Source organism: Papio anubis, chromosome 13 (genome assembly GCF_008728515.1).
Source record: "Papio anubis isolate 15944 chromosome 13, Panubis1.0, whole genome shotgun sequence".
Classification (NCBI taxonomy): domain Eukaryota; kingdom Metazoa; phylum Chordata; class Mammalia; order Primates; family Cercopithecidae; genus Papio; species Papio anubis.
This window is the reverse complement of record NC_044988.1, coordinates 93,125,181-93,152,147: the sequence shown is the minus strand read 5'-3', so window position 1 is coordinate 93,152,147 and position 26,967 is coordinate 93,125,181. Positions and strand designations below refer to the sequence as shown.

The 26,967-nt window shown below is 39.5% G+C and overlaps 1 protein-coding gene across 12 annotated transcripts in view; it reads left to right on the top strand.

Annotated features, from left to right (window-relative positions):
* Window positions 1-26,967, top strand: part of DENND1A (DENN domain containing 1A) — a 544,832-nt gene that overhangs the window by 160,684 nt on the left and 357,181 nt on the right. For all 12 annotated transcript variants that reach the window (XR_638101.3, XM_031654873.1, XM_031654868.1 and 9 more), the window contains one exon: window positions 10,782-10,901. Coding sequence is in view for 11 of the 12 variants with exons in the window: in XM_031654873.1 (XP_031510733.1) it covers window positions 10,782-10,901 (120 nt within the window). In the remaining variant the exon portion in view is untranslated. The remainder of the gene's footprint in view (window positions 1-10,781; window positions 10,902-26,967) is intronic.

Here is a 26,967-nt window from a genome sequence, read left to right as displayed (position 1 = left end):
TGCCCACTTGATTATTGTCTCTTCAGTTTTCTCTCAATGGAAATTTGAACTGTGAAACTGTACATACATTACATCTTAAAAAATCTACTTTTATTGACAGAAAGGTTATAGAAAATAACATTGTAAGTAAGAAATGCCGTAATATGGTCCAAGAAAGCTGTAAAATTTGTGCTTATCTTCAGGAAGATTCTATCATGTATTTTAGTGTACCCAAACAAGGCAAAGCCTTTAAGATTTCAGTGATTTAGAGTATATGTGGGTAGTATGATGTTTGCATCTTTTCTACACGTTGTAATACCACTGTCCTGGTTTATTTGGCATAAACCTAAAAATGGTATGAGATGAGAATTGGTAGCCAAAGGAGTTTAAAAGGTACTAAAAAGCAACTCTGGAATGTTGCCAGCCACTTTTAATCACTGCTCTCCCTGGTTCTAACATTTTATTTTTTCTTAAGCCAATCAACCATTGTAGTATTTCCAGACTCAGACCTTGCAAATCCTGGTACCAGGAATGTTTTAGTAGCAGGTTGATGCTCAAAAAAGAATAGCCTTAATTCTAAGAGGGTCAGTCTTTGTAATGAGGGTCCTCTTGTCTCTTCTTTAGCCTATTCCTCCTAAAAATAGCAAGGAAGTAGGTTTTGTTTAGAGATATTTAATGCAAACTTCACATTTATATGTATGAATTAGCAATGCTTGAAATCTCCTCCAGCTACTTATAAAATGTATGACAAATTATGACAAAGACATATTTATAAAAAGTAATAAAGCTGAAATGTTTTATAAATGTAGTTAGGTGTTTAACAAAGAAAAATAAGAGAATACATTTTTACATGGCTTCTTGTTAGAGTGGTGATTTGTTTTGGATAGGAGTTTCTTAATTGACTTTGTCAACTAATATTAGAAGAAATGCATAGAGATTAAACCTCTGTCTTCCCCACCAACACACATGTGCAGGTGTGTGTGTGCATACACACACACACACTCAAATTTCTTTTTCTCAGACTTATACCACACACACACTTCTTCTTACCTACCTGTCTGGGTGATTACATTCTGAAGTGGAAGACAAGCAGAGTTCTTAAGTGATAATTCTAAAATCTTTTTTGTTACCAAAAATGTCTGATGCCTTTTTGTTGTTGTTAGAAATATATTTTTCTTCCAGAATCCTTCTCTCCAAATTATGTTCCCCTAATCATGTTCCTTTTTCTTTTCTTTTTTACAAAAGGATTTGAGGACAGAAATGTTTCTTTTTGGATATTTCATTCATTACCCTGTACAATAGTTCTTTCTTACATTGTATTATATTATATACCCTATGGGTGTTGATAACTTTTATTGATACCAAAAAATCATTTTATTTGGGGACTATATATTTTCTTTCTGTTCCCTTACCTCTAACCTTGGTATACTTTAATACAGAAGAGAAAATAATAACGAATAAAGTTCATATATAAGAAATATAAAGGTTTCAATGTCTTAATTTTTTTTTATTAGTTTGCAATTAGCACTGTCAAATGGATATCCCCAGATTCTGAGGCCCACAAAGCCCCCTAGATGTGTTTATGATATTGTTTGACTTAGAAAATATGCCAGCCTGGGAAACAAGTAATGCCCCAGGTGATTGCGTTCAAAAAAGAAAGCTTCCTGATCTTTTCAGTATCTGTGCTTTTCTACCCCAAGGAACAGTCATAAAACTTGCTGACATTTCTAGTCTATATCAAGAGTGGGATTTTCACAGTCATCATCAAATCACCCGTTAACATTGACATCTTGCTGTCTCGTGTGTTGTTTTTAAGATTTTTCTTTTTGAAACTAGGACTTAGGAAAAATAATAAAGCCAGTAGCTTTTCAAAAGAATGTGCTTCCTCATATATTATCTCATTTTATCCTTCTATCATAAGAGATGAGAGCAGGTGCCATTATCTTCATTTGAACAAAATCCTAAGCTGCGGAGAAATCAGGACTAGGCCAAGGTTCTCTTAGCACAACCTAGATTTCCATCTCCCAGACAAATACCTTGTGGGGAAGAGATTTCCATCTCCCAGTAGACCACCTTGTGGGGAAGACCAGTCACCAAATATATAGAGAGGGAGGAAAGGAAGGAAACAAGGATTTGATTTCCTTATCGATTCTAGTCAAAGTGCTGGGTGCTGCCACATCACTGTCTCATTTATTCTTCCCAGAAGCTCTAGAGCTAGATGGTGGTATGTTTTTTACAAAAGGGCAAAAGAAGGTTCAGAATGTAGACCATTGTGTTGGGTAATATGGGGGATAATGGAAATGGTCTCAGACTTGGAGCCCTGCCCTCTCAGTCTAGTCCAGGAATTATAAAGACATTTTAAACAGTATCCACCCAAAGGATAGTGAGGTTAGAGAAGACCAAAATGGTCAGAGAAAACTTCTTATGGTGGGGGAGACTTGTGTTGAGTCTGCCAGGACAGCAAGAAGTGGGCAAGTGGGAGGGAGAGCCTAACACCCCATCAACACTGAAGAGCAAAGTAGAGGAGAAGCCCCGTGTGAGCCTAGAGCTTGTTCAGCCAGAGCAGATGAAGCCTTCTGGGGAGAGGGTGACTGTGAGAACCTGGGCTCTGGCCACAGGTGGCCTTGAAAATGTGTGGGAACAAGACCACAGGATTTTAAAACTGAAATTCATCTGGTTCAAACTCCCCATTTTATAGAAGGAAAACCATGATCCACAGAGGTGAAATGGCTTGCTTATGGTCACAACTATGTAATTTACAGGGCTGGGAAAGGCGCCGGTACTCTTATTCCTAATCCAGAATTATTTCTACCCTAGAGTGTATATGAAGCTGTTGGTGAGAGGGAGTAGTGAAGTGTGTCAGTGTGGAGATTCCTCTATCAATCTCAAAAACTCATTATTACTAATAAAAGTAGTCTCTTAAAAAAAAGACTTGTACCATTCCATATCGTGTTTGCTACTTGCTTGCCCTTGATAGCTGACAACCAGCTTCAGTTAGTCAAAGCACTTGAGAGGTGCATTGGATGATGGAAAAGCTATTCTCTTCCATTTTTGTGTTTATTCTCTTTCCAAACCCGGAAAGTCAGCTACCATTCCGTTTTCCTGTAAATTATACTGGCACACACAAATGACACGATAGTGAAATGCAATGAAATAATCTTTTCAGGGCCAGAGGCATCATTTAATGGTCAGTATGTAACCCCAGATGCAAATGTGGCTCAAACGCTACTTACCATTTTATTGGGTATCTGTTTTGTGCCAGGCATTGCCCTATGTTCCTGTAATAAAAGGTTACAAATTTGCAAGGTTACCATTATCCTCATGCCACACAGGAGGAAACAGAGGCTCAGATAGGCTTGATAACTACCCAAGGTCCCACTACCAGTTAGTGGTATAGCTGCTTGCAGAACCCTTATTTGTCTGACCTCCAATTCCACCATACTTTCCCTGTTTTACCATACTGCCTCCATAAGATCCATAAGTAACCTAACAAATGATTTCATTTCAAAAGCAATAAAGCAATATATATTTATTGTAGAGAAGTAGGAAATTGAGAGAAAGAAGAAAATGAAACCCACACAGACATAGGACCAGTGCATTAGTATCTTATCTTCCCAGACCTCTCCTCTGCAGATTCACCCTGCTCTCCTTTCCAAACCTGAACCCACTGGGCCCATGAAGACCCTTTGTTTAGCCTACACTATAAGTTCAGCTGTGCCCCATGAATATTTTCTACGGAGTTGATGACAACCAAGCAGTTGGGCCTTAGTGGACAGAGTGTTGTGGGCAGCAACCAGGAGATCTGTGTTTTAGTTTTGGTTTTACCACTGCCCTGCTCTGTGCTATGAGGCAAGTGACTTCTCCCCTGAGGTTCTTCATTTCTTCATGGATAAAATGAGGGAATTGGATTCCATCGATCTCTGCTGTTCCTTCTGCTTTTGATACTTTTTAATTCTACAGTTATGCTTCATGTTGACTTTGTCAGGCTCATATAGAGGGAATGGACAGAGCTCTGTTCTTAGGATCGTCTGGTGAGCTTCTCCAGCATGTAGGCATTGCCTGCTGTCTCAAGGTGTGTCACTTACTGTTGGTCCCCTCATATTTTGGGTCCATGTCATTCTCAGCACTTGGATCTTTCAGCAGAGAAGGTGAGAAACTTGAGGCCTAGGCAGATATAAGGTATGTTTGTAGAAGGAAGCTTTGAGGCTCATGGAACTAAAGGCTGGGAGATGTGGTAGTTTGATGAAGCTTCTTTCCTGCCCCATGCCTCATACGCACTGAAGGAAAGGAGAAGTGACTGTTAGGTGCCCCTCCATGGACAACAGATAATTGTCAGTAAGCTATAATAACTAGAGGGGGACAAAATGCTTCAGTTCCATCTCTTGAATTTTATAATTGCATGACAGTAGTAATGATCATTTTTGTCATGTACCTACTATATGCTAGTTATCTTATATACATTATCTCTAATCTAAAACCACTCTGCAAAGTGATGGTGATTATTCTGATGATTTACAAATGAGATCGGAGAAATACAGTAACTTGTCTATGCCCACGTAACTGCTGAGTAACATGTCTGGGATTCTGATGTAAGGTCCAGGCCTTAATGTTTTCTCTTCTGTCCTGCATCATAAATCTCTGCTGAATCATTTCCAACAGCTTAAAAACAAGTTCTGGTATTCATCCTAAAAATAATAACCACCACTCAGTAGCTTTCTGATTCTCTATTTTTTGAACGAGTTATCTACACACTTCAACTTATCCCTCAGCCTTCTTCAGCTTGTCTTCTGCTTCTGTCATTCAACTAGAGCTGTTTTTATCAAGGTCATCTAAAATCTCCATATTGCTTAATTCAGTAGACATTGTTTTTTCCTCTTTTCATCTTTGATACAGTTGACCACTCTCTCGTTTGTTCTGCCTGGCTATTCTCCTTTCTTTGGTCTCTTCTCCACCCATCTTCTAAATTGGTGTTCCTATAAATTAGTCCTGGATCCTCTTTTGTTTCTCTGAACTCCCTCCCTAAGTGATCCCAGTCTTTACCATGGTGTTAAATACCATCTGTGTGTAGATGACTTCCAAATTTATAGCTTCAATCCAAACGTTTCCTCTGATTTCCTAACTAGTGTGTTCAACTCTGTACTTGACATTTCTATTTAGATGTTTTACAGGCTTCTCAGACTTAACATATCCCAAATGGAACTCTTGGATCTTCCCCCAAACTTGTTAGTCTTTCCTATCTTCAAATGGTAATATTCTGCCTTTTTGCTCCCCAATTCCCAGTCCATCTGCAAGCCTGTCATTCATATCTGCTAACTATAGCTTAAACTATCCATCCCTCTCCATCTCTACTCTCCTTACATGAGTTGAGCCACCATCCAGTCTCACCTGGACTACTGCAATCGCTTCCAGATTATTTTCTCCACTCCTACTTAGACCTTCTTCCAAACTGCTCTCTGTGTATGTCCGATCAAATATTTGAAGCTATAAACCAGAGTTTTTTCTCTTGATCAAAGTCATTCAATGGCATTCTATTACCTCCCCCGACTGCCAAAAAAAAAAAAAAAAAAAATCCGAATTCTTTACCACGACCTGTGGGACTCTCTGTGTGATCTGGAGCTTGCTTTATCTAGCAACTTCGTGTGATGCCACTTCCCCGTTTATCTCCTGTGCTTTAGCAGGACTCCTGTCCTTTTGGTTCCTTGATCATAACTAGCTCTTTCCAGACCCCAGAATCTCTGCCTAGCTCTTTTCTCTGCCTGAAACAACCCAGTGCCCTGTTTCTTGAGTGGCTGCTCCATTTCATCCTTTGGTCAATATTGTTGCCATCCCTGAGAAGCTGCCTCTGACCACATTATCTCAGTAGGGCCTTTCCTTCCCTTCCATTTTCTTCTATCTTTGTTCCTTCTTTGATTTTGTAATATTGCTATTACAAGCTGTATGTTTTGTGGTATACTTGTTTATTATTTCTCTCTAACTAGACAGAAAGCCTACATAGGCAAGGGTTCCTGTCTATATTGTTCAGTGTTATATATCCAGCACTCGTTACAGTGCCCAGTGTAGTTGTAGCTCAATTTGCAAAATGGATAATGAAACTTAAAGTGAAGCTCACATGTAAAAGTTTGTTTCTCACTGGGAGACTAGAATCAAACTGTCCATCCCCATGCTTCATAACATTCATGCACTGGCCCTGTAAACAACTTCAAGATTAAGGAAAATGCTACTGGAGAGGCTCTGAATGGCGGATAGGCATTTAAAAGGCAGCATGAAGATTTAGGTCTGTGGCTTGAATAGTCATTGCTTTCCTCACTTGTTTTTCCATATTCACCTAGGCACGGGAAGCTACAAGAAGCATAGCTAAGGCTGGTCTTGGCCCTGGTCTCCTGGGTTCATTTCTGGAGATTTTCAAATGTGGTCTCCCTGGCTTAGTGAAAAATATGTTTTTTTGTTAAGACAACTATCTGAATTCCTCGCATACCTTAGTTCCTTAAACCAAGTTGAAAGCTTCCCAGGGAGGATTTTCATTGTGTTTAGTGCAGCGTGGCAGAATGGAAAGGACTTTGAACCAGAAGTTGGCTTGGATTTTTGTCTTAGTCCTGATTACCTTGGAAAACAAAATGAAAGTAAACCCTAAATAACAGTTTTCCTATCTGTGAAACATGAGAATTGGGTGAGACGGTTTCTCCTAGCTTTTATCATCCTGAAATCTCTGATTCCTGTGGAAATTGTGGATGCTGAGGTAAACACAAAACTGCAGACTTTAAGGAAGCAGACCCTTTCCCCAAGGTCATTTGTATGGAGAAATAGTGAACACTCCCATAGACTACCCCAGCAAGTAGGAGAGAGAGAATGATAAATTCCTTGGAGATTTAGAACCCTTTAAGTTACCCTGTTTGACTTCCCTTGCCAGACCTTTAGTTTATTGGAAATTGTCCAAGGAAACAATCTTTTAGAGCCTACTGGTTTTGGGCTTTTGTTGACTTCTACTTCACCACGAATTGAAAAAGTGAATCAATTGGGAATAAGTAAGCTTGTGGCACCCCAAAAGAATCTTTTTCACTGTAATGCAAGCATCAGTCACTTGGTCACCCAGAGGACTACTCTTTCCTGAAAAATATGCAACAGACGAGAGAGAGAAAGCAGACTTCTTCCTCTATTCACAGGTATTATAAAGCTGAATCAGGAAGATTCTAAGCCTAGTTTTTAATGTGAGTTTTAGTTTTCACAGTTGGCAACAGCTTGCATCCCTCTTTTTAATTGTTCCTACTCTGGACTGGCCTTTATACTAAATTCATTTCCATTTATTGTCAAAACATCCTTTGGGTTGGATGGTAGTGTCTCATTGTTCTTCCAGGTGAAGAAACTCAGATGCTTAAAGGTTTTAAGTAACTGGCTAACTGTAGTCAGTGATTAGGTTGGGATTTGCACCAGGTAAATGAGTAATGATTCTTTCACTGAGCCTGTGGGGTAACTAAACACATTTCCAGCATTTTTAATAGGAGCAGAAAGAGAGTAGGAAATTAATGACACACAATTCACAAGTCAGGTGTGCTCATTCTCTGTCTTTTTCCTGGAGATTCCTGGGTGTTTTCTTTTCATCCAGTCCTATCAATACCCTTCCTTTCTAGGATGATACTTAGAGAGTATTCATTTTAAACATTCTAGAAGTGAAATCAAAACCTGAGTTAAAACACTGAACACTCATGTTTTGTATGATCACGTAGTAGTGTTTCTTAAAAGCAAACCTTATTTGTAACTTAGACTCGTCCAGACCTGTTGCTTTAAATATTTTAATAAAACAGGATTTCCCCTCCCCCATTGAGGCCCACTTTTCTCCCCAATCACTTTAATTATGTGAGCTAGAATGCTGTTTCTCACACATCTTCAGTTCTCAACCTTGTTAAAATTAATCATATAATCCCCCTTTAAAACATAGTATTAAATCACCATAGTAACACAGTATCCAAGCTTTATAGATAAAACATAACAGCCATAAGAAGGTAGCGTTTGGTGTCCCCTTGACGGCCCTATAACTTTTATAGAAATGTGTTTCTTCTCCTGGCTGTGGAAGGTGGAGGGATAGCATTACTTACACCTGCTTTATGACCACGTTGCTTTTAAATTGCCACCTTGTTTTTGTTCACCTTCCTAGTTAAATAAGGAGAGTGGAACACTTTTTCTTTCTGAATTATTTTCTTGTACTCTCTAACCACTCTCTAAGGGATGGAGTTGTCTCCTTAAATATGATCAGGCAGAGTCCATTGGCCTTTGTATTGGAATACCTTGAAAATTCTTTAATTTTAATTATTTATGTGGCTGTATAAGGGAGTTTTAGAAAGTCTACCCTATCTTTGAAAACTTAATTCATATCATACCCAAAGACTCAATAAGAATTCTGCCTTTGGAAAAAGCTTGGTGGTAAACCATTATTTTTAAATTTCTTCTGATAATTTATAAAGTAATAGCTTATAGCATAGATTTGACTATTTTACCAATTTGAATATGCTTTGTAAAATACAATATGAGTTGATGAGTTCCTTTGAATAACTCAGTGTTGAATTCTAGCATATTATGTTAATATAAATTCAGGTATTAGAATTTGGATTTTTTAACCAAAAATACCTTTATTTTAATCTTCAGAGAAAAAACTCTTCTTTTTCTGAGGTAATTACCGTTACTTACAAAAATGGATATACATCTTCAAAGCATTTCCCTTTAATGCGAAATTTAGCTTTATGGGATCTAAACATTTAAAGGTAAAAAGCACATTCTATTTTGTTGCCGTTATAAGACAAAACTGAATCTAGCATAAGGTAGGGTAACCCATTCACTCTTCAGGTTCTTCTCTGACAGGAACCAGCATTATTATATTATTTCCACTTAGCAAAATCTGCTCTGATTTAATTATACTTCTTCCTGGCCAGGTGTGGTGGCTCATGCCTGTAATCCCAGCACTTTGGGAGGCTGAGGCAAGCGGATCACTTGAGGCCAGGAGCATGAGACCAGCCTGGCCAAGACAGCAAAACCTTTTCTCTACTAAAAATACAAAAATTAGCTGGGTGTGTTGGTGCACACTTGAAATCCCAGCTACTCAGGAGGCTGAGACATGACAATCACTTGAACCCGGGAGGCAGAGGTTGCAGTGAGCCAATATTGTGCCACTGTACCCCAGCCTGGGTGACAGAACAAGACTGTGTCTCAAAGTAATAATAATAATAATAACAACAATAATACTTCTTCCCTCTGGTGTGATTTCAAACTCAGTGACCTCTTCCAGTCCATACTGACAAAGTCATCAAGTCCTAGAAGAGTACCCACAATTTCTTTATTGCTCTTCACCACAATGTGAATTCTTTTGTCTACAAGCTCTAGCAGCAACAGCTGGGCAGGGAGGTGCCATAACTATGTAGTTAGCCGCCATAACTATGACGGAAGTGGGATGTTTAGATTTTTAAAATGGAATGAAATCCGAGCTAACTGGTAAACTGATTTTAAAAACTGGATTTTTAGACATTTTACAATTTTAAAAAAAGAGTGTGGCTGCGCGCGGTGGCTCATGCCTGTAATCCCAGCACTTTAGGAGGCTGAGGCAGGTGGATCATGAGGTCAGGAGATCGAGACCAGCCTGGCTAACATGGTGAAACCCCGTCTCTACTAAAAATACTAAAAATTAGCCGGGCGTGGAGGCGGGCGCCTGTAGTCCCAGCTACTCAGCAGGCTGAGGCAGGAGAATTGTGTGAACCCGGGAGGCAGAGGTTGCAGTGAGCCGAGATCACACCACTGCACTCCAGCCTGGCAACAGAGTGAGACTCCATCTCAAAACAAAACAGAGTTTCTGTAATCTGATTAGTATTATGTTTTTAAACTTTTTAAAAATAGATGTTTGAATGTTGCGCTTATGTGTGGTTTTAAAATTTTTGTATTGATACATTTTTAGCTTTTTTCCTTAAATGTGTTTCTTTAAAATGTTGTTTCCATTTCTTAGAAAGCACCATGCAATGCTAGACATTTTGGTTATTTCTGTCCGCTAAAATAGGAAATATGTTTCTCATAAATTCAGAAATTATGAAAGATATAGGAATTTAGGAAAGTAACACCTAAGCATGCCCTCTTAACAGTTTGAATTTCAGCTCCTACCCTTTGTAGCTGTGTGAATGTGATTCAGTTACCACCTATTCTGGTCCTTAGTTTCCTTTTCTGTAAAATGGGAACATCCTCTAAATTTTGTGGTTGTCATGAGAGTCAGGGAGATGGTCTACGCATATATGATGTCTAACTTTGTGGCTGGCACATAGTAACATTTACCTTCTGCTCTGGCAGGCACTCTTATTATCTGAACTAGGGAAATTCTCAGGTGAGGATTGTTAGCAGCAAGCTGGTAGAGTGGCCTGTGGAATCAGAGCAAGGGTTAAAATCCAGCTTTTTGCCACTGATCAGCTGACCTTAGGCAATGCCTCTCTAGACTATTTCTTCATCAGCAAAATGAGGTTAATAGAGGGCACCTTTCGGGATTGATGCACTGACTAACAGAGCTGCCTCAGAGACTGAACTCAATAAGGAGAAGGTATGATAGCTCTGATTATTTGATTTCTGAGGTGGTCACTAGAATGGGCTGCCAGCTGTCTTTCTTTTTTTTTTTTTTTTTTTTTTTAACTAGCTTACAGTCTGTTCCCTTGAAGTGTGTAAATTTTAAGAGTTCCACTGAGAGAGGAAATGTTATAAGTTCAACGACTCATTGTGATTAGATACTTTATCAAGAAACTTACTGCACATTCATTTTCCCCTTTGTTCTGCCTTTGCTGCAGCCTCACAGTTAGTCAAGTTGGCCAGAACTTCACGTTCGTGCTCACTGACATTGACAGCAAACAGAGATTCGGGTTCTGCCGCTTATCTTCAGGAGCGAAGAGCTGCTTCTGTATCTTAAGGTAAGGGAGAAGGCTTGGGCTGTTGGCTCATTCTCTGAAGCAATGTCAGCTTCTGCGTTACTCTTCCGTAATTAAATCTTCCAGCTGTTCATTTCATTTTCCTATCTGTTTCCCACAAGTCACTGCATTTGGGGAGAAGGACTTCACAGTGTTGTTCTTGCACTGTAAGTTCTGCAGATAATTGTATTTATTTATTTGTATCACATCCCTTGGGTGGGAAAGGGGACCATCTCTTCTGAGTAGTTTGTGGAAGCCAGAGAGTCAGTGTGGCTTCAGTGCCTTCTGCTGTTATCTGGAGCTGTCAGAAATTAGCCTGTTAGACTTTCTCTTGGACATTTTGTGTATGTAAGATTATTAATAAAGTATGTGTCTGTAGCTCAGGACATCTTGCAGACACAGACTGTGTCCGCCTTAAAGTAACACCCTTGCCCCCTTTGGGTCAGTGAATGAAGAACTGTGTCCCATTTTGGCTACTTCTCTAGAGATTTGAAAAAAGTGCAGAATCGTGTAAGAAGGCTTCTTCAGGTCTTCTAAAAGCCCCTCATACACCAGAGCCACACTTGCTTAAGGCTCTGTTTCCTTCTGCCAGAGGGGTAAGCCGTGCTCTGGGGTGGGAGGATGTGTGGAAATCCGATTTTGGAGCTGCTGGCTCTGTGGACTCCTGCTGGGCGCCTCCTGAGGGGGAAGTAAAGGCATCCCCCATGCTCCCCTCTCCATCTGCCTCAGTTAAGTAGGTGTCAGAGGGGCCTGCCTCCTGTCTCTCTCTGCTCGTGTGGAGCAGTCAGGGCACGGCAGCTGGAGGTGCCCATGACAAAACCCGGGCCCCCAGGCTTGAGTTGGGCCTGGGCCTGGGGATAAAAGGCCAGACCCTCTATGGATTCCAGAAAGGGTAGCTCTCTGCGGCACTAGTCCTCTGCACTTTCTTCTTCTCATCAAGAAAAGACTCCCCCACCGACCCCTGTCCCCCAAACCCACATACTCTCACACCATAGGGGAGGAGGGACTGACTTTGGAAGTTCCCATGCTCACTAACTGTCAATCTGGACTGCTATACATTTGCATTTCTCTATACAAATCTTAGTATCATTAGTGCTTTTAATCAGTGAAGTCGACTCTCTTCTGCACCAAGCATAGCATTTGTAACCTGGGCACGAGAGGATGACTGCTGGAGAGGCTTTAGCAAGGAGGCTGCTTTGGGAGATTCTGTGTGTTCTGTTGTTCTCAAGCACGCCTCAGTAGCCCAGGCCCAAGAATTACCTGCCCGGAGTATTAGACTTTGATGTAAATGATTATTTACTTTTGGATTTAACAGTGTGATCTTTTTCTTTTTAAAGAAAAATTTCTCTTTCAGTTTTGTCTGTTTTGTCTGTTATATTTCAGCCCTGGCCAGGCCACTGCATATTTATACAGTTGGCCCTTGAACAATGTGGGTTTAAGGGTACTGGTACCCCCACACAGTTGAAAATCCGCATATAACTTTGACTCCTCAAAAACTCAACTATGGCCAGGTGTGGTGGCTCATGCCTGTAATCCCAGCACTTTGGGAGGCCAAGGTGGGTCAGGAGTTTGAGTCTGGTTGTCAGGGGTTTGAGACCAGCCTGAGCAACATGGAGAAACCCGTCTCTAACTAAAAATACAAAAATTAGCCGGGCGTGGTGGCGTGGCATGCCTGTAATCCCAGCTACTTGGGAGGCTGAGGCAGGAGAATTGCTTGAACCCAGGAGGTGGAGGTTGCAGTGAGCCAAGATTGTGCTACTGCACTCCAGCCTGGGCGACAAGAGCGAAATCCCATCTCAAAAACAAAACAAAGCAAAACAAAAAGAAAACCCCACAAAAACTTTACTAATCCATAGCCTACTGTTTGCTGGAAGCCTTACCTGTAACATAAACAGTTGACTAACACATATTTGTATGTTGCATATATTATATTTTATATAAATTACTGTATTCTTACAATAATTAAGGAAGGGAAAGTTATTAAGAAAATCATAAGGAAGAGAAAATATATGTGCTGTTCATTAAGTGGAAGTAGATCATCCTAAAGGCCTTCATCCTCATCATCTTCACGCTGAGGAAGAAGAGGAGGAGTTGGTCTTGCTGTCTCAGATGTAGCAGAGGTGGAAGAGGTGGAAGGGAGGCAGGAGAGGAAGGTGTGACTTTTACTTTTAAAAAATCCACATATTGGCCAGACACGTGGGCTCACTCCTGTAATCCTAGCAGTTTGGGAGGCTGAGGCAGGCAGATCACCTGAGGTCAGGAGTTCAAGACCAGCCTGGCCAACATGGTGAAACCCTGTCTCTAAAAAAAAAAAAAAAAAAAAAACAAAAATTAGCCGGAGTGGTGTGGGGGTGCCTGTAATCCCAACTACTTGGGAGGCTGAAGCGCGAGAATCGCTTGAACCCAGGAGGTGGGAGGCTGGAAATGAGATCATGCCACTCTCCACATTCTACCTGGTCGGATGGTGGACCCTGTCTCAAAGAACTGACCTGAGCAAGCCTGCCTTGTCCAGGGTCAACTATGTATTTGTTTGGAGGTGGTGAAGCTTAAACTGAGTTCTTAGAGTTTTGCAAAAAGGTTTTTCCCCATAATATGTTTGGGTTACAATGTTTCTTTCCAAGCTATGTGTGTGTATGTGTATGTATACTCTAAACTGGCACTATCACTCAGCAAATCTTGATAATAGAAAAGTATTTATTTAAAAATTTATGCTTAAATTTGCTTGTCTCTGATTCTGATGTGTGACTTTGTGTGCCTATACAGGTAGGATCACGGATTTCATATTTGTGAGAAGCCAGTTGAATAGTCTTCGTGCTGTCATCCTTTAGAATGAAAAACAGCAGCAATTGATGTGTTTTTAAAGTCTGTTATAATAGGTTAGAACTATGGAGAAAAATTCGGTGGGTTAATTAATTCATTTGTGTGTCAGTTCTTAATTGAATGCCTACTATTAGCTAGTCCCTGTCCTTGAGGAGTTCCCAGACTAGCTGGGGAGATGGATGATCACAATACGGCGTGCTGTATCTAATACACAGAATGATCCCAAGGCATAGTGTCTTCTTACTGTTGCTTTTCTAGTGCCAGAGGATAGTGACTGTGGCTAAAAATACAAGAGTCCTAGATGAATTCTGGAACATGAACTTTATGAGTATCTAATATGAGGGCAGAGAAGCTATCTTTTCCAGCTTGTGTGGAAATAAAGAGCACACCCACTGACACTTTCCCTGTGTTGGGTTTGGGAACATTGCTAAGTGGAATCTAGCATGTAAATGGAAGGGTTTACTGTTAAAACTGGATGACTGGTTGGCGGTATATCCATTGGGGAGTGGAGAAGTCTGCCAAGAGAATGAGGGCTCAGTTTGGGTCTAGGTTACATTGTTGCATTGTCCTCTTCTGCTGCTCAGTCTCCTTGCTTTCTTTAGATACTTTCTCTTTAGTTAACCTGTGCCTTGAGGTCCAATCACCCTTCACAGTGTGCCCAGGGCTATGGCTCAAGTGTGCTCATAAACCACCTCTACTTTTGCTTTCTATTTCTTCTCTTAAGGAATGTAGCTCTCAGTTATGGCATCTGTGCACACATAGCCCCTGTGGTTCCAGGATTTAGCTTCACTTCCTCCCTGCCTGATCTCCCAAACTGCTATGCTTCCTGGCCCATATGAACTACTCAGTCTCTACTTTCACATGTTTACCCATCCTCCCAGACTCAGCCTAGGCACTTCAACAGAGTAGCCTTCCCCATGTAGAGGTAATCATTTCCTCTCTGGCACACCCAGTGTGCTTTGCATTCTTCAGTTACACACTTATAACCTTGGTCCTCCTTTGTTTTCCTCCTATTGGAAGGTCAACTCTTTAGGGGTAAAGGCTGGATCTTAATTAACTATGTATCTCCAGCACTTAGTGTAGTGCTTAACCAAGATATTGTGTGCATTGTGATCAGAGAAGGGGAAATGCATCAAGAATGGGAGGGCAGGGCACCAAAGACTTTGAATGAGAGGACAAGTGTCATGGGACATAAATTCAGAGAGGAAATATGAAATAGTTGTTGGAAGAAGTGTGGTTCACATTACCAAACTCATTTCATGCTAGTTATAAGAGATGCACCTTTTAATCTCACAATGGAGGTTCAATATTGAGTGATAGGCATTTTGTCCATGAAAGGTTAAGCCATCTGTATTTTAAAATTTAAACTTAATTTCACAATGAAAGATTTTTAGACACCCTTTATGCAACATAACCTACTTATTAAGTTCCTTTTTATTTTCTGTTCCTCCCCACTAGGGCATGAGCTCCATGAAGGCTGGGAATTTTTATGTTTTTTTCTCCCCCATAAATACATCCAAAGTTTATTGAAGAATATTCTGGCTCATAGCTGACACTCTCAGTTAGTCTGGGAACTCCTCAAGGACAAGGACTTAGCTAGTACTTGTTTTATGAAGGAATGAATGGGGAAATAAGCCCATGTTTATTAAAAAACATTAAAAACATTGGTTTGAACTCTTTATACCAGCTAACCTTGGCAGAAACCTAGTTGTACCAAACAAGTCCCGTTAACACAAATGCCACTATAAATCAAATGCATTATTTCCTCCCATAGTTGACTAGTTCCTGTCACTGAAGAATTTTACTCCTCCTTGAGATTTGCCACATTATTTAATGAGTTCCTGGATGGGAGTTAAATTAAATTAAAAACACCAGCTAGGAGAACAGTCATTATGGATTAGTTACTCTCCATAAACACAGAGATGTGAGAGCATTTTAGCATTTTCAGATTGCACCATCTAAGTCTGATGCAATATATGCATTTATCTCTGAAATCTTTCAATATTATAAAACAAAGTGACCTAGAATTGAAATTTTGTTTTGACATTTGATATTTGATTTGTCCCAATGGCACATACTCCATCAAGGCCAAAACTGTAATGAAAGATGCTATTTCTAGCCAACTTCTGATTCTGGATCAACAGAAGGAACACAAGAGTTCAAAGCTTTAAATTTGTGTTTGAGGGTTATGGGGAGATATGTCATACAATAATTAAATACCTTTTGTCTTTTATAAAGGAGCTACACAAATATTTGCCCTACAGTTTTCTCCTCCTTCCATTGGGATCTTATTGAAGCTCTTAAGAAAGCTGTAACTGTCCTTACACCCAAATAAAACTCTATTTTTATTATACATTTTGGGAAGAAAAAACTTTTTTCCTCAAGATGCTGTCTAAATTTTTTTAGTTTAACTTTTTAAATTTTTATTCAATTAAAAAGTATCTGAGTACCTAGTATATACCCGGAATGAGCAATACATAACACTTGGTCTCTGGCCTTCACTTATCTCAAGGCCCCTTAACATAAACACAGAGATCTAGCCCCAGGTCTCCATTTGCAAGCTCTTCAGATATCACACTCATCCAAGATTTTGATGAGCTGAACTTTCTGAACTTGGTAGTACAAAATGAAAAAAAAAAAAAAAAAAGTAAGTACTTCTTGTCATTTACCAAATATAAAATCTAATATGTTTCTAGGTACACTATTCACGGACCACCTCTGAGTTTGATATCCACCTCCCACTGCACTTCTGCTACCCTCACTCTTTTAGGAACTGCTCAATCTTTGGGATGGGAAAATGTAAACAAGTAATTAAAATATAATGTGATCAGTGTTGTTTTAAGAAAATATATTTATGTGTAAGGTTCTTCAGAGTCACAGATTAGACAGTGCCCATCTCTAACTTGAGAATAAGAGAAAGTGTTACTGATGGGTTCCAGTTAAACTGAGTCTTGCAGAATGAGTGGGGGCTTGCCTGGAGGAAGATGGGAGAACAGCTCTCTAGGCAGTGAGAACTGATACGCAAAGGCCCCAAGAAATGAAAGGTATAGGAAGATGAAAGGATGCTGAGAATGCAATGAGAGAGAGCAATAGCAAGAGATGATGCCATGGAAGTCTGGGGCCCAATTGTGAGGGGTGTGCTCAAGATTTTAGATTTATCTGGTAGCAAATGGAATGCTGTCAGCTGGTTTCGAGTAGACATTAGGGATGCTGATGTTTGTAGACCAATGCGAAAGTAATTTTTTTGAATGTGAAATGTGCTTGGGTTTTTCTGGTTATTGTTTGAGGGGATGTTGCATGTCACTTTGGAGGTAGCACCCAGATTTAGACTGGATTTTTCAAACCTCAACTGCAGGAGTTTTGTTTTGTTTTCTTTTAAAAACAAGGATAGTGATCGTCCTTCCTTCCATGCTACTTGGCCTATAGACTTGAGTCTAAACCTGAGTGTTGTTCAGTGAGAACCTTCTTCCTTCTGGGGCACTTTCTGATCTCATGACTGGAATGACCATTGCATCCATTCTTAGCTGTGTTACATTCATTTTCACTTGAAACACAGAAAAGCTCCATTTCCACGGAACAAAAAAGAAGCTAGAAGTAATAAAGGAGTCTGGTTTTAAGAACTTGGGCTTCCCTTGCTGACTGTTCCAGTGTTTTTAAGCAACACAGACAGTTCAGGAATAAAATCAAAGGACTCTGTTTCCTCAGGCAGGTGCGGTGGCAGAAGCCCTTTTGAATTGTGTGTTAGCTGCTTTAGTTTAAAATAAGTGTTTGAGAGGTGGGGGAGGGAGTCAGGAGGAAGGCTGTGGGGACAGCTCCCAGATTTTTACCTTGAAAGCAGGTGCTGCTGAAATATTCCAGAAACAGATGGAATCTCCTTTTCTTGTTTTAAGCTATTTATGGTTGTCTCGCCCGAGGGTACCCTGCTATACAAAAATGCACAGCCTGATGTTTGAGGGCAGTTGGGCATCAAAGCCGGGGCCCCTCTGGGAGAAATCAGCCTTTCTTCCCAGTGCCTTAAATGCCATTCTGGAAACCTGGGTCTTTCATACCGTTTAACAGAGGACTTTCCTTTGCCTTTGGAGTGTTTCTGTCTCTCTGGAACGGTTTGATTTCTTTTTAATTCTTCTCCTTAAAAGTAAGCTGGGTACTGTGGTGCTCTTGTTATTCTCTGGATGGTCAGTTGGCAGAAGGCCCCACCGCTAAGGCAGATTGATAATTTCACCGATTGTGGGTCTCAGAACATGGCTTCTGTCGGAAGCTGAACATAGAGGATGGGCCAGGGAGGCTGCTCTTTCCTAGGCCCAGAGCCCTTCTGAGTTCCTCAGTATTCTGAAAGGCTTGTGTGGGTGCAGGGCACAAGGTGCTCTTCAGAACATCACTTTGTGGGAGGTTATAACTATTTTCTCTGAATTAAAAAAATGAAGTGGTTGGGGAATGTTGCGTGTTTTATTGCCATACAGATGCCTTCATACTTAGAAACATATATAATCCTCTGGGGAGCCACAACTCAACAATAGTAACAAGCTGTACAGTTTAAAGAAAATCACCTTTGAAGAGAAGAAAGAGAAATAGCTGAAACTGCCCTTGCACTCCCAGCGGCCTGCTGTTGGAGGTTGATTTGAGGGCTGGGAAGCTGCGCAGTTGGAAGGACAGGTGTGTCTTCTGCAGTGGCCATGGGGGCTGGAACCAGCAGCCAGCCTCAGGCTGTCCACTGCAGGGGGAAGCTCCCTTTCTCCTCCTGATCCTTTTTGGAGGACACCATCCTGGCACAGCCTTCCCTCAAGCAACCTGACCCTAGGGTTGTAGGGTATTTGAAACTCCAAGACTTTGGCTAAAAGAGATTTTTTATTTTTGAGACGGAATGAGTTGTAAACCTTACAAGAGATGTGATATTTTCTCACTCGGTTTTGGAAACAGAACACTTCCTTGTCATAATGCTCATGAAGCTTAGTACAGGGCAGGAAGTGAAATCACCTCAAGAACTCCGGGAGTGTAGTTCTGCCTTGTTTTTTGCTCCCCACCCACCCCGCATTCTTCAATCATTTTGCTACCTCTAGCGACTACTGGTGATGGCTAATGTTACTTCATCATTTTGGACATGGATAGACTAACACTGGATAACTCACTACAGAGGATTTGGAGTGGAAGGCAGGAATTAGCATTTATCAACATTTATTTAATATGCCAGCTGGTTTATATAATTTTCATTTATTTTTATAGCAATCTTATGAAATTATCTCCATTGTGGAGAGAAAGGGTTTGAGGCTGAGAGAGATGCAGTGACTTGCCTAAGATCTCGAGGAGAAAGTTAAGGAATCTGGTTTGGAAGCTAAAATCCAACCCAAAGTTTATACTGTCAACTGAAAATTCTGTCTTCCTACCACCAAAGCAACATTTACTGCTTTCAAAAGGTTATTCATCCTCTCTTTCTATATGTATATATTTAGCTTAAAAAGACATAATGGGTAGCTTGCCCTTGCAGAATGAGCTCAGAGGTGAGCTTAAAGAGCTTTCAGAAGTAATGTACTACAGTTCACCCTCATCTTATAAATAATGAAAATGAAACATGAATAAGACAGGAAGATTTTTGTTCCAAGCTCTTTGGCTGGTGAATGACAGTCTTCTGACCTCCAACCCAGGGTTTTGCCCGTGTTGTGGCAATGATTCTTCCAACTCAGGAGAATAAGCCCAAGGCCAGCTGGAACTAATGTTTCTTCAAGACTCAGTAGCCCCTGATTAGTGTTAAAGAGTCACATTCCCATTTGGTTAGCATCATTATGACCAATGTGAATAATCCAACTATGTGATTATAGAGTGAACAAGATGAACAGTTCTGTTTAAATCCAATGCAAGGTATGTTTGAATGGAAAACCAGTGAAATAGAGCCTGTCTTTTGAAAGAATCTCAGAATTCCACATGAGGGACCCTTTTTGGGAGATGAAAAAGCATTCTACAGGAGAGGCTCCTTGGTGCTTTTTGATTGAGTTTGAGTGTCAACAATTTTTCTTGGACCTCCCTGCAAGCCAGCCACTTTCCTTCAATAGCAATAAGCAGAAGGCATTTATCTGAGCCTGATCTTTGCTTTTTACTGGATGGGAGGTGGAAAAGAAAATGACTCAAAATACACCTCACACCTAAAATTGCCCTTTGCTTCCAAGCTACACTCTTAAGAGCAAGATAGACTCCTGAATACAGGAGTCTGAATTTAAGTTGTCTGGCCCTCTCAAGGATCAGTTTTAGAAGCAGTAGGAAGCCTAACATCTCTCCATCATGGAGAAGCCCCGAGAGACTGCAATAATAGTATACTTCTTTACAGAAAAATCATGGTGCCATGATTGAAGTTTGAAGAAGTTTGAAGACCCCACAATTCCAGCAATCAATTATGAGCCACTTATTTTTAGGATGTTATTTTTTAAGATTATAAAGATATACTTTCTCATTAGAGAAATTTGGAAAACTGCAGAAAAGAAAAGAAATTTGTCATCCCAGCATGCTGATAATGACTAAGGGTGTTTCCTTCCCTGAATTGGGATGATGCTGTAGGTATAATTCTGTATCTAACTTTTTCACTTATTAAATTGTAAGCATCTTTACATATCATTAAATATTCTTTCCTGAGAATGTTTTTAACTACATAATTTATTTGTGTGAGATTGATTTATAATACAAGGAAAGAAGCTCTTAGTAATGTGAAAGAATATTTCTTGCTAAGGCTTATCATAATTCTTTTTAAAAATGCATTTGCTGTACTGTTGTCATTCAGCTAACTACTTGGTATTTTTTTAAGAAACACTCAACTATTTTTTATCTTAACATGTGAACTATTACCTGATTCCTGACAATGAAGAATAGTTATTAGCTTCTGAAGCAATGAACAGAAGAGTATAAAAATAGTATCAAAAGTCTTGGTTAAAATCAAGTGGCAAATAACGTGTTGAGTTTATGTTTCCATATTTTATTTTGTATATTTACATCTTCAGAGTAAGTAATTTTTATTAGCATGAGTTGTAAAATGCAAGTTGTAACATTAAGGGAACACTTTTAAAATTAGATAGCAATATAATTTTGAAATTAGAATATATTACATTCCAAGTGAAAGCAAATTACATGTATCTCAAAACTTTATATAAACTTATGGAAGCTTTAAACATTGTAGAGAAAATTAAATTCTATATATTGTAGTATGCAGTGGAAATTAGATAGGCTTTGATTTCCTGCTCATGGGACTTGAAACTACCAGTGATCTTACACAAAACCAAGGGCAATTGTTGTGCTTTAGCTCAATCCACAAGTGTTAAATATCACATGGAGATTTTTAATCCCTTATCTATAATGCAAAGCAATATTTATTACAGAATTAATTCTGAGAGGCATCATTTATGGTTTCTAATCCATTCTACTTCAGATGCCTTTGAAGTGAAGTGGTAGGGTTTTGCATGTGGGGTTGATTGTCCCGTTGTTCATTTGCACAGTCTGGTATTTTCACTCGCTCTTGATGTGAATTATGCAGCAAATTCACCAAAATGCAGCAAAAAGGCTTGGCTTGAAAACTTTTACATTTTAAAAACCCATTTTAAGAGTGTGGTGGAAGAAGAAGTTGGGTGAAATTCAGTGTCCTGCAGTTTGTTGTCTAAGCTCCTTGTGATGACTGACTGATGTCTTTTTTATTTTAATATTTTAATTTTAAAATTCTGGTTCCATCAGAAAACAAGTTTTTAAGTGGTTAAAAAACAAAAACACACTGCAAACAAAAACAACCCCAAGCCAAAAGAGACTCTAAAGAATGTCTGTTTGCTAGTATACTGTTTTCTGCTGAGCTAGGATTTTTACTGTCACTTTTGTAAATTTAGTAATTTTGGATACCAATTTTGGAGAAACTTTAATTTGTGCTTTTTCTCTTTTATTAGTATATGAAAATTATACCCAATATTGATCATCCTTATTGAGTAAAGATAACTGTTGTCCTCTGACCCCTGAAAACAAAACTTGTATAAGTATCTTTTCATTTTACTCTTTGTTAACATTCTCCAGAGATTGCAATTCTAGGTCTTTTTATTTGAAGGGATGGTTTAACTTTCAAGGACTCCCATGAACTTGTCCATTCCTCAGATTTAGTGTACTCGAGTGTCCCTAATCTGAACGTCCACAATTCAAAATGCTCTAAAAGCTTTTTGAACACCAACACGATGCTCAAATGAAATGTTCATCAGAGCATTTTGGATTTCCAGATTAACAGTGCTCAATATTCTGCAAATATTCCAAAATCAAAAAAAAATCTAAAATCTGAAACATTTCTGGTCCCAAATGTCCCAAATGTTTTGGATAAGGGATATTCAAACTGTATTGTAATGGAACAAACATTGGTGCTATACTTTGATTTTTTTTCAATCTTCTTAAAAACTGGATTTATAATAAAAATATTTTAACTTGGCTGTCATTTGTTCTTTGTCTCAGTTATTTCAGTGACAAATTGTGGATAATACTAATGCAGAATATTGTTCTAAAGATTAAATAAAACAGTAAATACTTGATAAAGTTCCCTGTATATTATATCCATTGTGTAAATGTTTGATCACAACCCTGTGCTTTTCCTTTTGTAAATTGTGAAATATAACCTGCAAACAGAAAAGGGCATCGAATGTACATATACACATTCACAGACACATAAGTAAACATAAATATACAGCAAATACCCATGTGATTACCATCGAAGTTAAGAAATTACTAGCACGCTGATATTAATTTTTCCAGCTATGTATACATCCCTAAGTAGTATAGTATAGCTTTATTTGGTTTTGAACTCTCTGAGTTGCCTTATACAATTTACAATTGTTATTTTCAGTCTTACTTCTTTTGCTTAACCTTTGAGATTCACCCATGCTGTTGCTTATAGTTGTAGTCTGTTTTCTTTGCTATCTAGTGTTCTGTGTTGTATGATGATATACCACAGCTGGTTTATGTAATTTTCATTTATTTTTATAGCAATCTTACGGAATTGTCTCCATTGTAGGGATAAAAGGGTTGAGTTCTTTATGCATGTAACTGTAGGTGGCCATTAGACTGTTTCTAGCATGTGACTTTTATGACCATTCTTGAACAGCTATACTGGTGCACATAGACTTAACTTCTGTGTACTGTATGTATCTAAGGAGTTGAATAGTTGTGTCATAGGACATGTATATTATTGACTTTATTGGGATAAATGCCAAATTGGGCAATTTTATTCTATTCAGCCCAATCAACTTTATTGGGATAATGCCAAATTGTTTCCTTACGTGGTTTCACCATTTTCTGCTTCTGCAAGGTGTGGATGAGCATTCTGTGTGCCACACTGCTGCCACTTGCTCCTTGCTTTTTAAAGAAGAAACACCAGCATACACTTCACTTTTTTCAAAGCCCATGAGATGTAGGTATTATTACCCTTATTTACTTCTCCAAACATTAATCTGGTTTTGTCGTTTGCAGAGGTATTGCTAGAGAAGGAGGCAGTCCCTGGAGTTGTGAGAGAAAGTTGATCATTATCTGAAAGGTAAAATGAGTTACACGGTGGCATGGCATAAGAGTGTGGTCTAGCGTCAGAGTAGGGCCTGCATTCCAGTCGTCTTGATTTGGAAATGAGCTTCTGGTTACTCCATTTACTCTGTCCTAGCCTTAATTTCCTCATATCTACTTTTTTGGTGAGGATTAGAGATAATATAAGTAGGCCAGGCACGGTGGCTCACGCCTGTAATCCCAGCACTTTGGGAGGCCGAGGCAGGTGGATCACCTGAGGTTGGGAATTCGAGACCTGCCTGGCCAACATAGTGAAACCCTGTCTCTCCTAAAAATACAAAAATTAGCGGGGCATGGTGGTGTGCGCCTGTAATCCCAGCTACTCGGGAGACTGAGGCAGGAGAATTGCTTGAACCTAGGAGGCGGAGGTTGCAGTGAGCTGAGATTGCACCATTGCACTCCAGCCTGGGCAACAGGAGCAAGACTGTGTGTCCAAAAAAAAAAAGAGCTAATATAAGTAAAGAACATTGGCAAGGTGGTCGTGGACATCTCACCACATCGCGTAGTATGGTAGATATTGAAAGGTAGACCAATTGTCATAGGTGAGATGTATGTGGGCATGTATGCGACAAAGTGCACTTGAGCCTAGGTTATGCCAGCTTACAGATGACACTTAATAATGAGGTAGGCACTTACACACTGTTGGTCAGGTTGTAAAATGGTCCAGCATTCTTGGAAAACAATTGGCAATATATATTCAAAACCTTTAACATTTTTTCCATGTTGGGGAATCTGTTTTATGAAAAACTCAGAAATATAAGTACAGATATATGGACAATGACATTTAGCACATAGAGTGAAAAGTTAGAAACAATTTTAAGGCCTAGAAATAGAGGATAGTTAAATTTAGTTAGATACCATGAAGCCATTAAAATTGGTTTTGGTGATTATTTGATTACATGGAAAATATCCAGTACTTAAGGTTATAGAAGAAAAGCAAGAGACACATTTTTATATATGATATTATCTCCATTTTGTAAAAAATACGTAAGAAAAAAATGACTTGGGTGATTGGATCCCAAAGTATTAATGAGAATAGTTAAGTAATGTTATCATGGGTGTTTTTAATTTTCTTCTCTTTAATGAAGTAGTTATCCTGGATGTTCCATCAAGCTTAATCCAAATATTCACTGCACAATAATTTACATATTTTTTAGTTTGGAAAAATTATAACCACCTTCATATATCTATCTCATGATTTCAAATATAGAATGCCACAAACGGCAGTACGTTAGCTACTAAGGTAGTAACTGATTCTCTAGTGTGTGTTTCCCCACTAAGTTTGTGAAATGGACTTGCACTCTGAAATCAGACTTGTGTTCAAATTTTGATTCTACCCCTTACTAGATCTAAGGACATAAACAAGTCATGTCACCTTTCTGAACATGTTTCCTTAACTGTAAAACAGAAAGTACATCGCATGCTAGCTTTGAAGATTATGAAGACATTTTTTTTTAAATTTAAATTTAAATTTTTTTATTTTCTTATTTTTTATTATTTTTTGAGATGGAGTTTCACTTTTGTTGCCCAGGCTGGAACAACAATGGTATGGTCTCGGCTCACTGCAACCTCCGCCTCCTGGGTTCAAGTGATTCTCCTGCCTCAGCCTCCTGAGTAGCTGGGGTTTACAGACACCCGCGACCACGCTCAACTAACTTTTGTATTTTTAGTAGGGACAGGGTTTCACCATGTTGGTCAGGATGGTCTCAAAACTCCTGACCTCAGGTGATCTACCCGCCCTGGCCTCTCAAAGTGCTGGGATTACAGGAGTGAGCCACCATGCCCGGCCTAGTTTTTTATTTTATTTTATTTTACCTACCTATCTATCTGTCTCTCTGTCTGTCTGTCTGTCTTTTGGGAATGAGTCCTACTCCATCGCCTAGGCTGGAGTGCAGTGGCACGATCTCGGCTCACTGCAGCCTCTGCCTCCCGAGTTCAAGTGATTCTCCCACCACAGCCTCCCAAGTAGCTGGGATTACAGGTGCACAACACCATACCCAGCTAATTTATTTTTAGTAGAGATAGGGTTTTGTCGTGTTGGCCAGGCTGGTCTTGAACTCCTGACCTCAAGTGATCTGCCTGTCTCGACCTCCCAAAGTGCTGGGATTACAGGTGTGAACCACCATGCCTCGCTCAGGAGAGATTTTTTTTAATGGACATACCATGCACAGTGCATAACCCATCTTTGGTACTCAGTCCAAGGCAGTAATTCCCATGTTGTCTGTCAAGACTTAAAAATATCGTTAGTTATACACTGCACCATTGATGTAAAAATATTTTTTCAGGGGGAGAAATGACTGTGTTAAATTTTTAGTTTGTTCCTAAAACGCATTTTGATTTCAGAAATGTTAAAGGAGTTCCTCTTAATTGAGAAATGTTAGTATTAATTTCAAAGTGGGATATTTAGTATCTGTCCTATGCATTATCACCATTCTCTACTCACCTAGTTGACCTTTTAATTTTCTCAGAAATTTTTATCTTATTTCTGTAAAATGACTAGGAACTTATTCCCAATGTGTGCCTCAAACCTGCTTTTTATGGCCTCAGGATCTCTGTCATAACCCGTTTTATGCTTTCACAAACTGAGCCCCTGGGGAGCTGTCTGCACTTTTCAGTATGATCCAGCTGAATTCCTTCCCTTCCCCACTCAAGCCCTTTGATTTGCCAGGTTTTTGTTCATCTACCCTAAGGATGAACTGAGATTGCTGAGCATGGCCTCTCTTGTGGTGCAAAGTGAGAATTGTTTTTAATTGAGCAGAAACATGTGGAAGGATCAGGAATATCTCAAGGGATTACAGAAAAATTCCAAATTTGTACTACTTACAGCTTGTGTTTAGAACAGGGTCTGCTGGGAATAAATGTTAGTTAGTGTGGCCTGTGACCTTAAAAACTGTTGACATGGACTTCAGCCAGAAACTAGCCACAGACCTCCTTTGTTAAACTCATTCATAGCTCCTTGAAAACTCTAGTCAGTGAAAGTTGCCAGCTCCAATCTAAGCATAGCCTTTTTTTTTTTTTTTTCCCATGCTTTGGAAACAGAGGACGCCCCTTAACCAGCAGGCCTTCTTTAATAGGACTACATGGCCTAAACGCAATTGGAATTGACAACTTCCTGGCTTGGGTTTGCCAACTGGCAGAGCTGTGAGGCCGAGGGGACAAACAGCGTTGGGGCGCTATGCACTTGTGTTTATGTATGTGCAGAGGAGACTGAACTCTAGAGCATGGTGATACCCTTCGCTCTGAGAGCAACGCTCTGGCCTGAATTGGACACGTCTTTCAAATGTTCTGCTGGAATAGACACATCAGAATTATCCCTCAGTACTTTCTTTTTAAAGAAAAGAAAAGAGAAAATAACTGCCCTTTCTTTTTTGATAGGAATGATCATGGCCTTTCCCCTCTCTGCTCAGAATCCTTGATTTAATCCTCTTTTCGTTAGTGTTGTGCTATGCTGCTCAAACATAAAATGAGAACTTGGAACTCAGATTGGGGAATTATCATTTGTTGAATGACACTCAGCACCCACTCACTCTGGAGCTTTATTTAACAAAGTTTAGTTTCATATCAAGGTGAAGGGGTAACCAGGATGTCTCTCTATTTTACTTATTGAGGAGACTGAGCAATGAGAAGGTTAAGCAATTTCTTCTCCCTTTCTATCAAAAGAACCCTAAGGAAAGGCCTTAAACAATTACGATGCTGC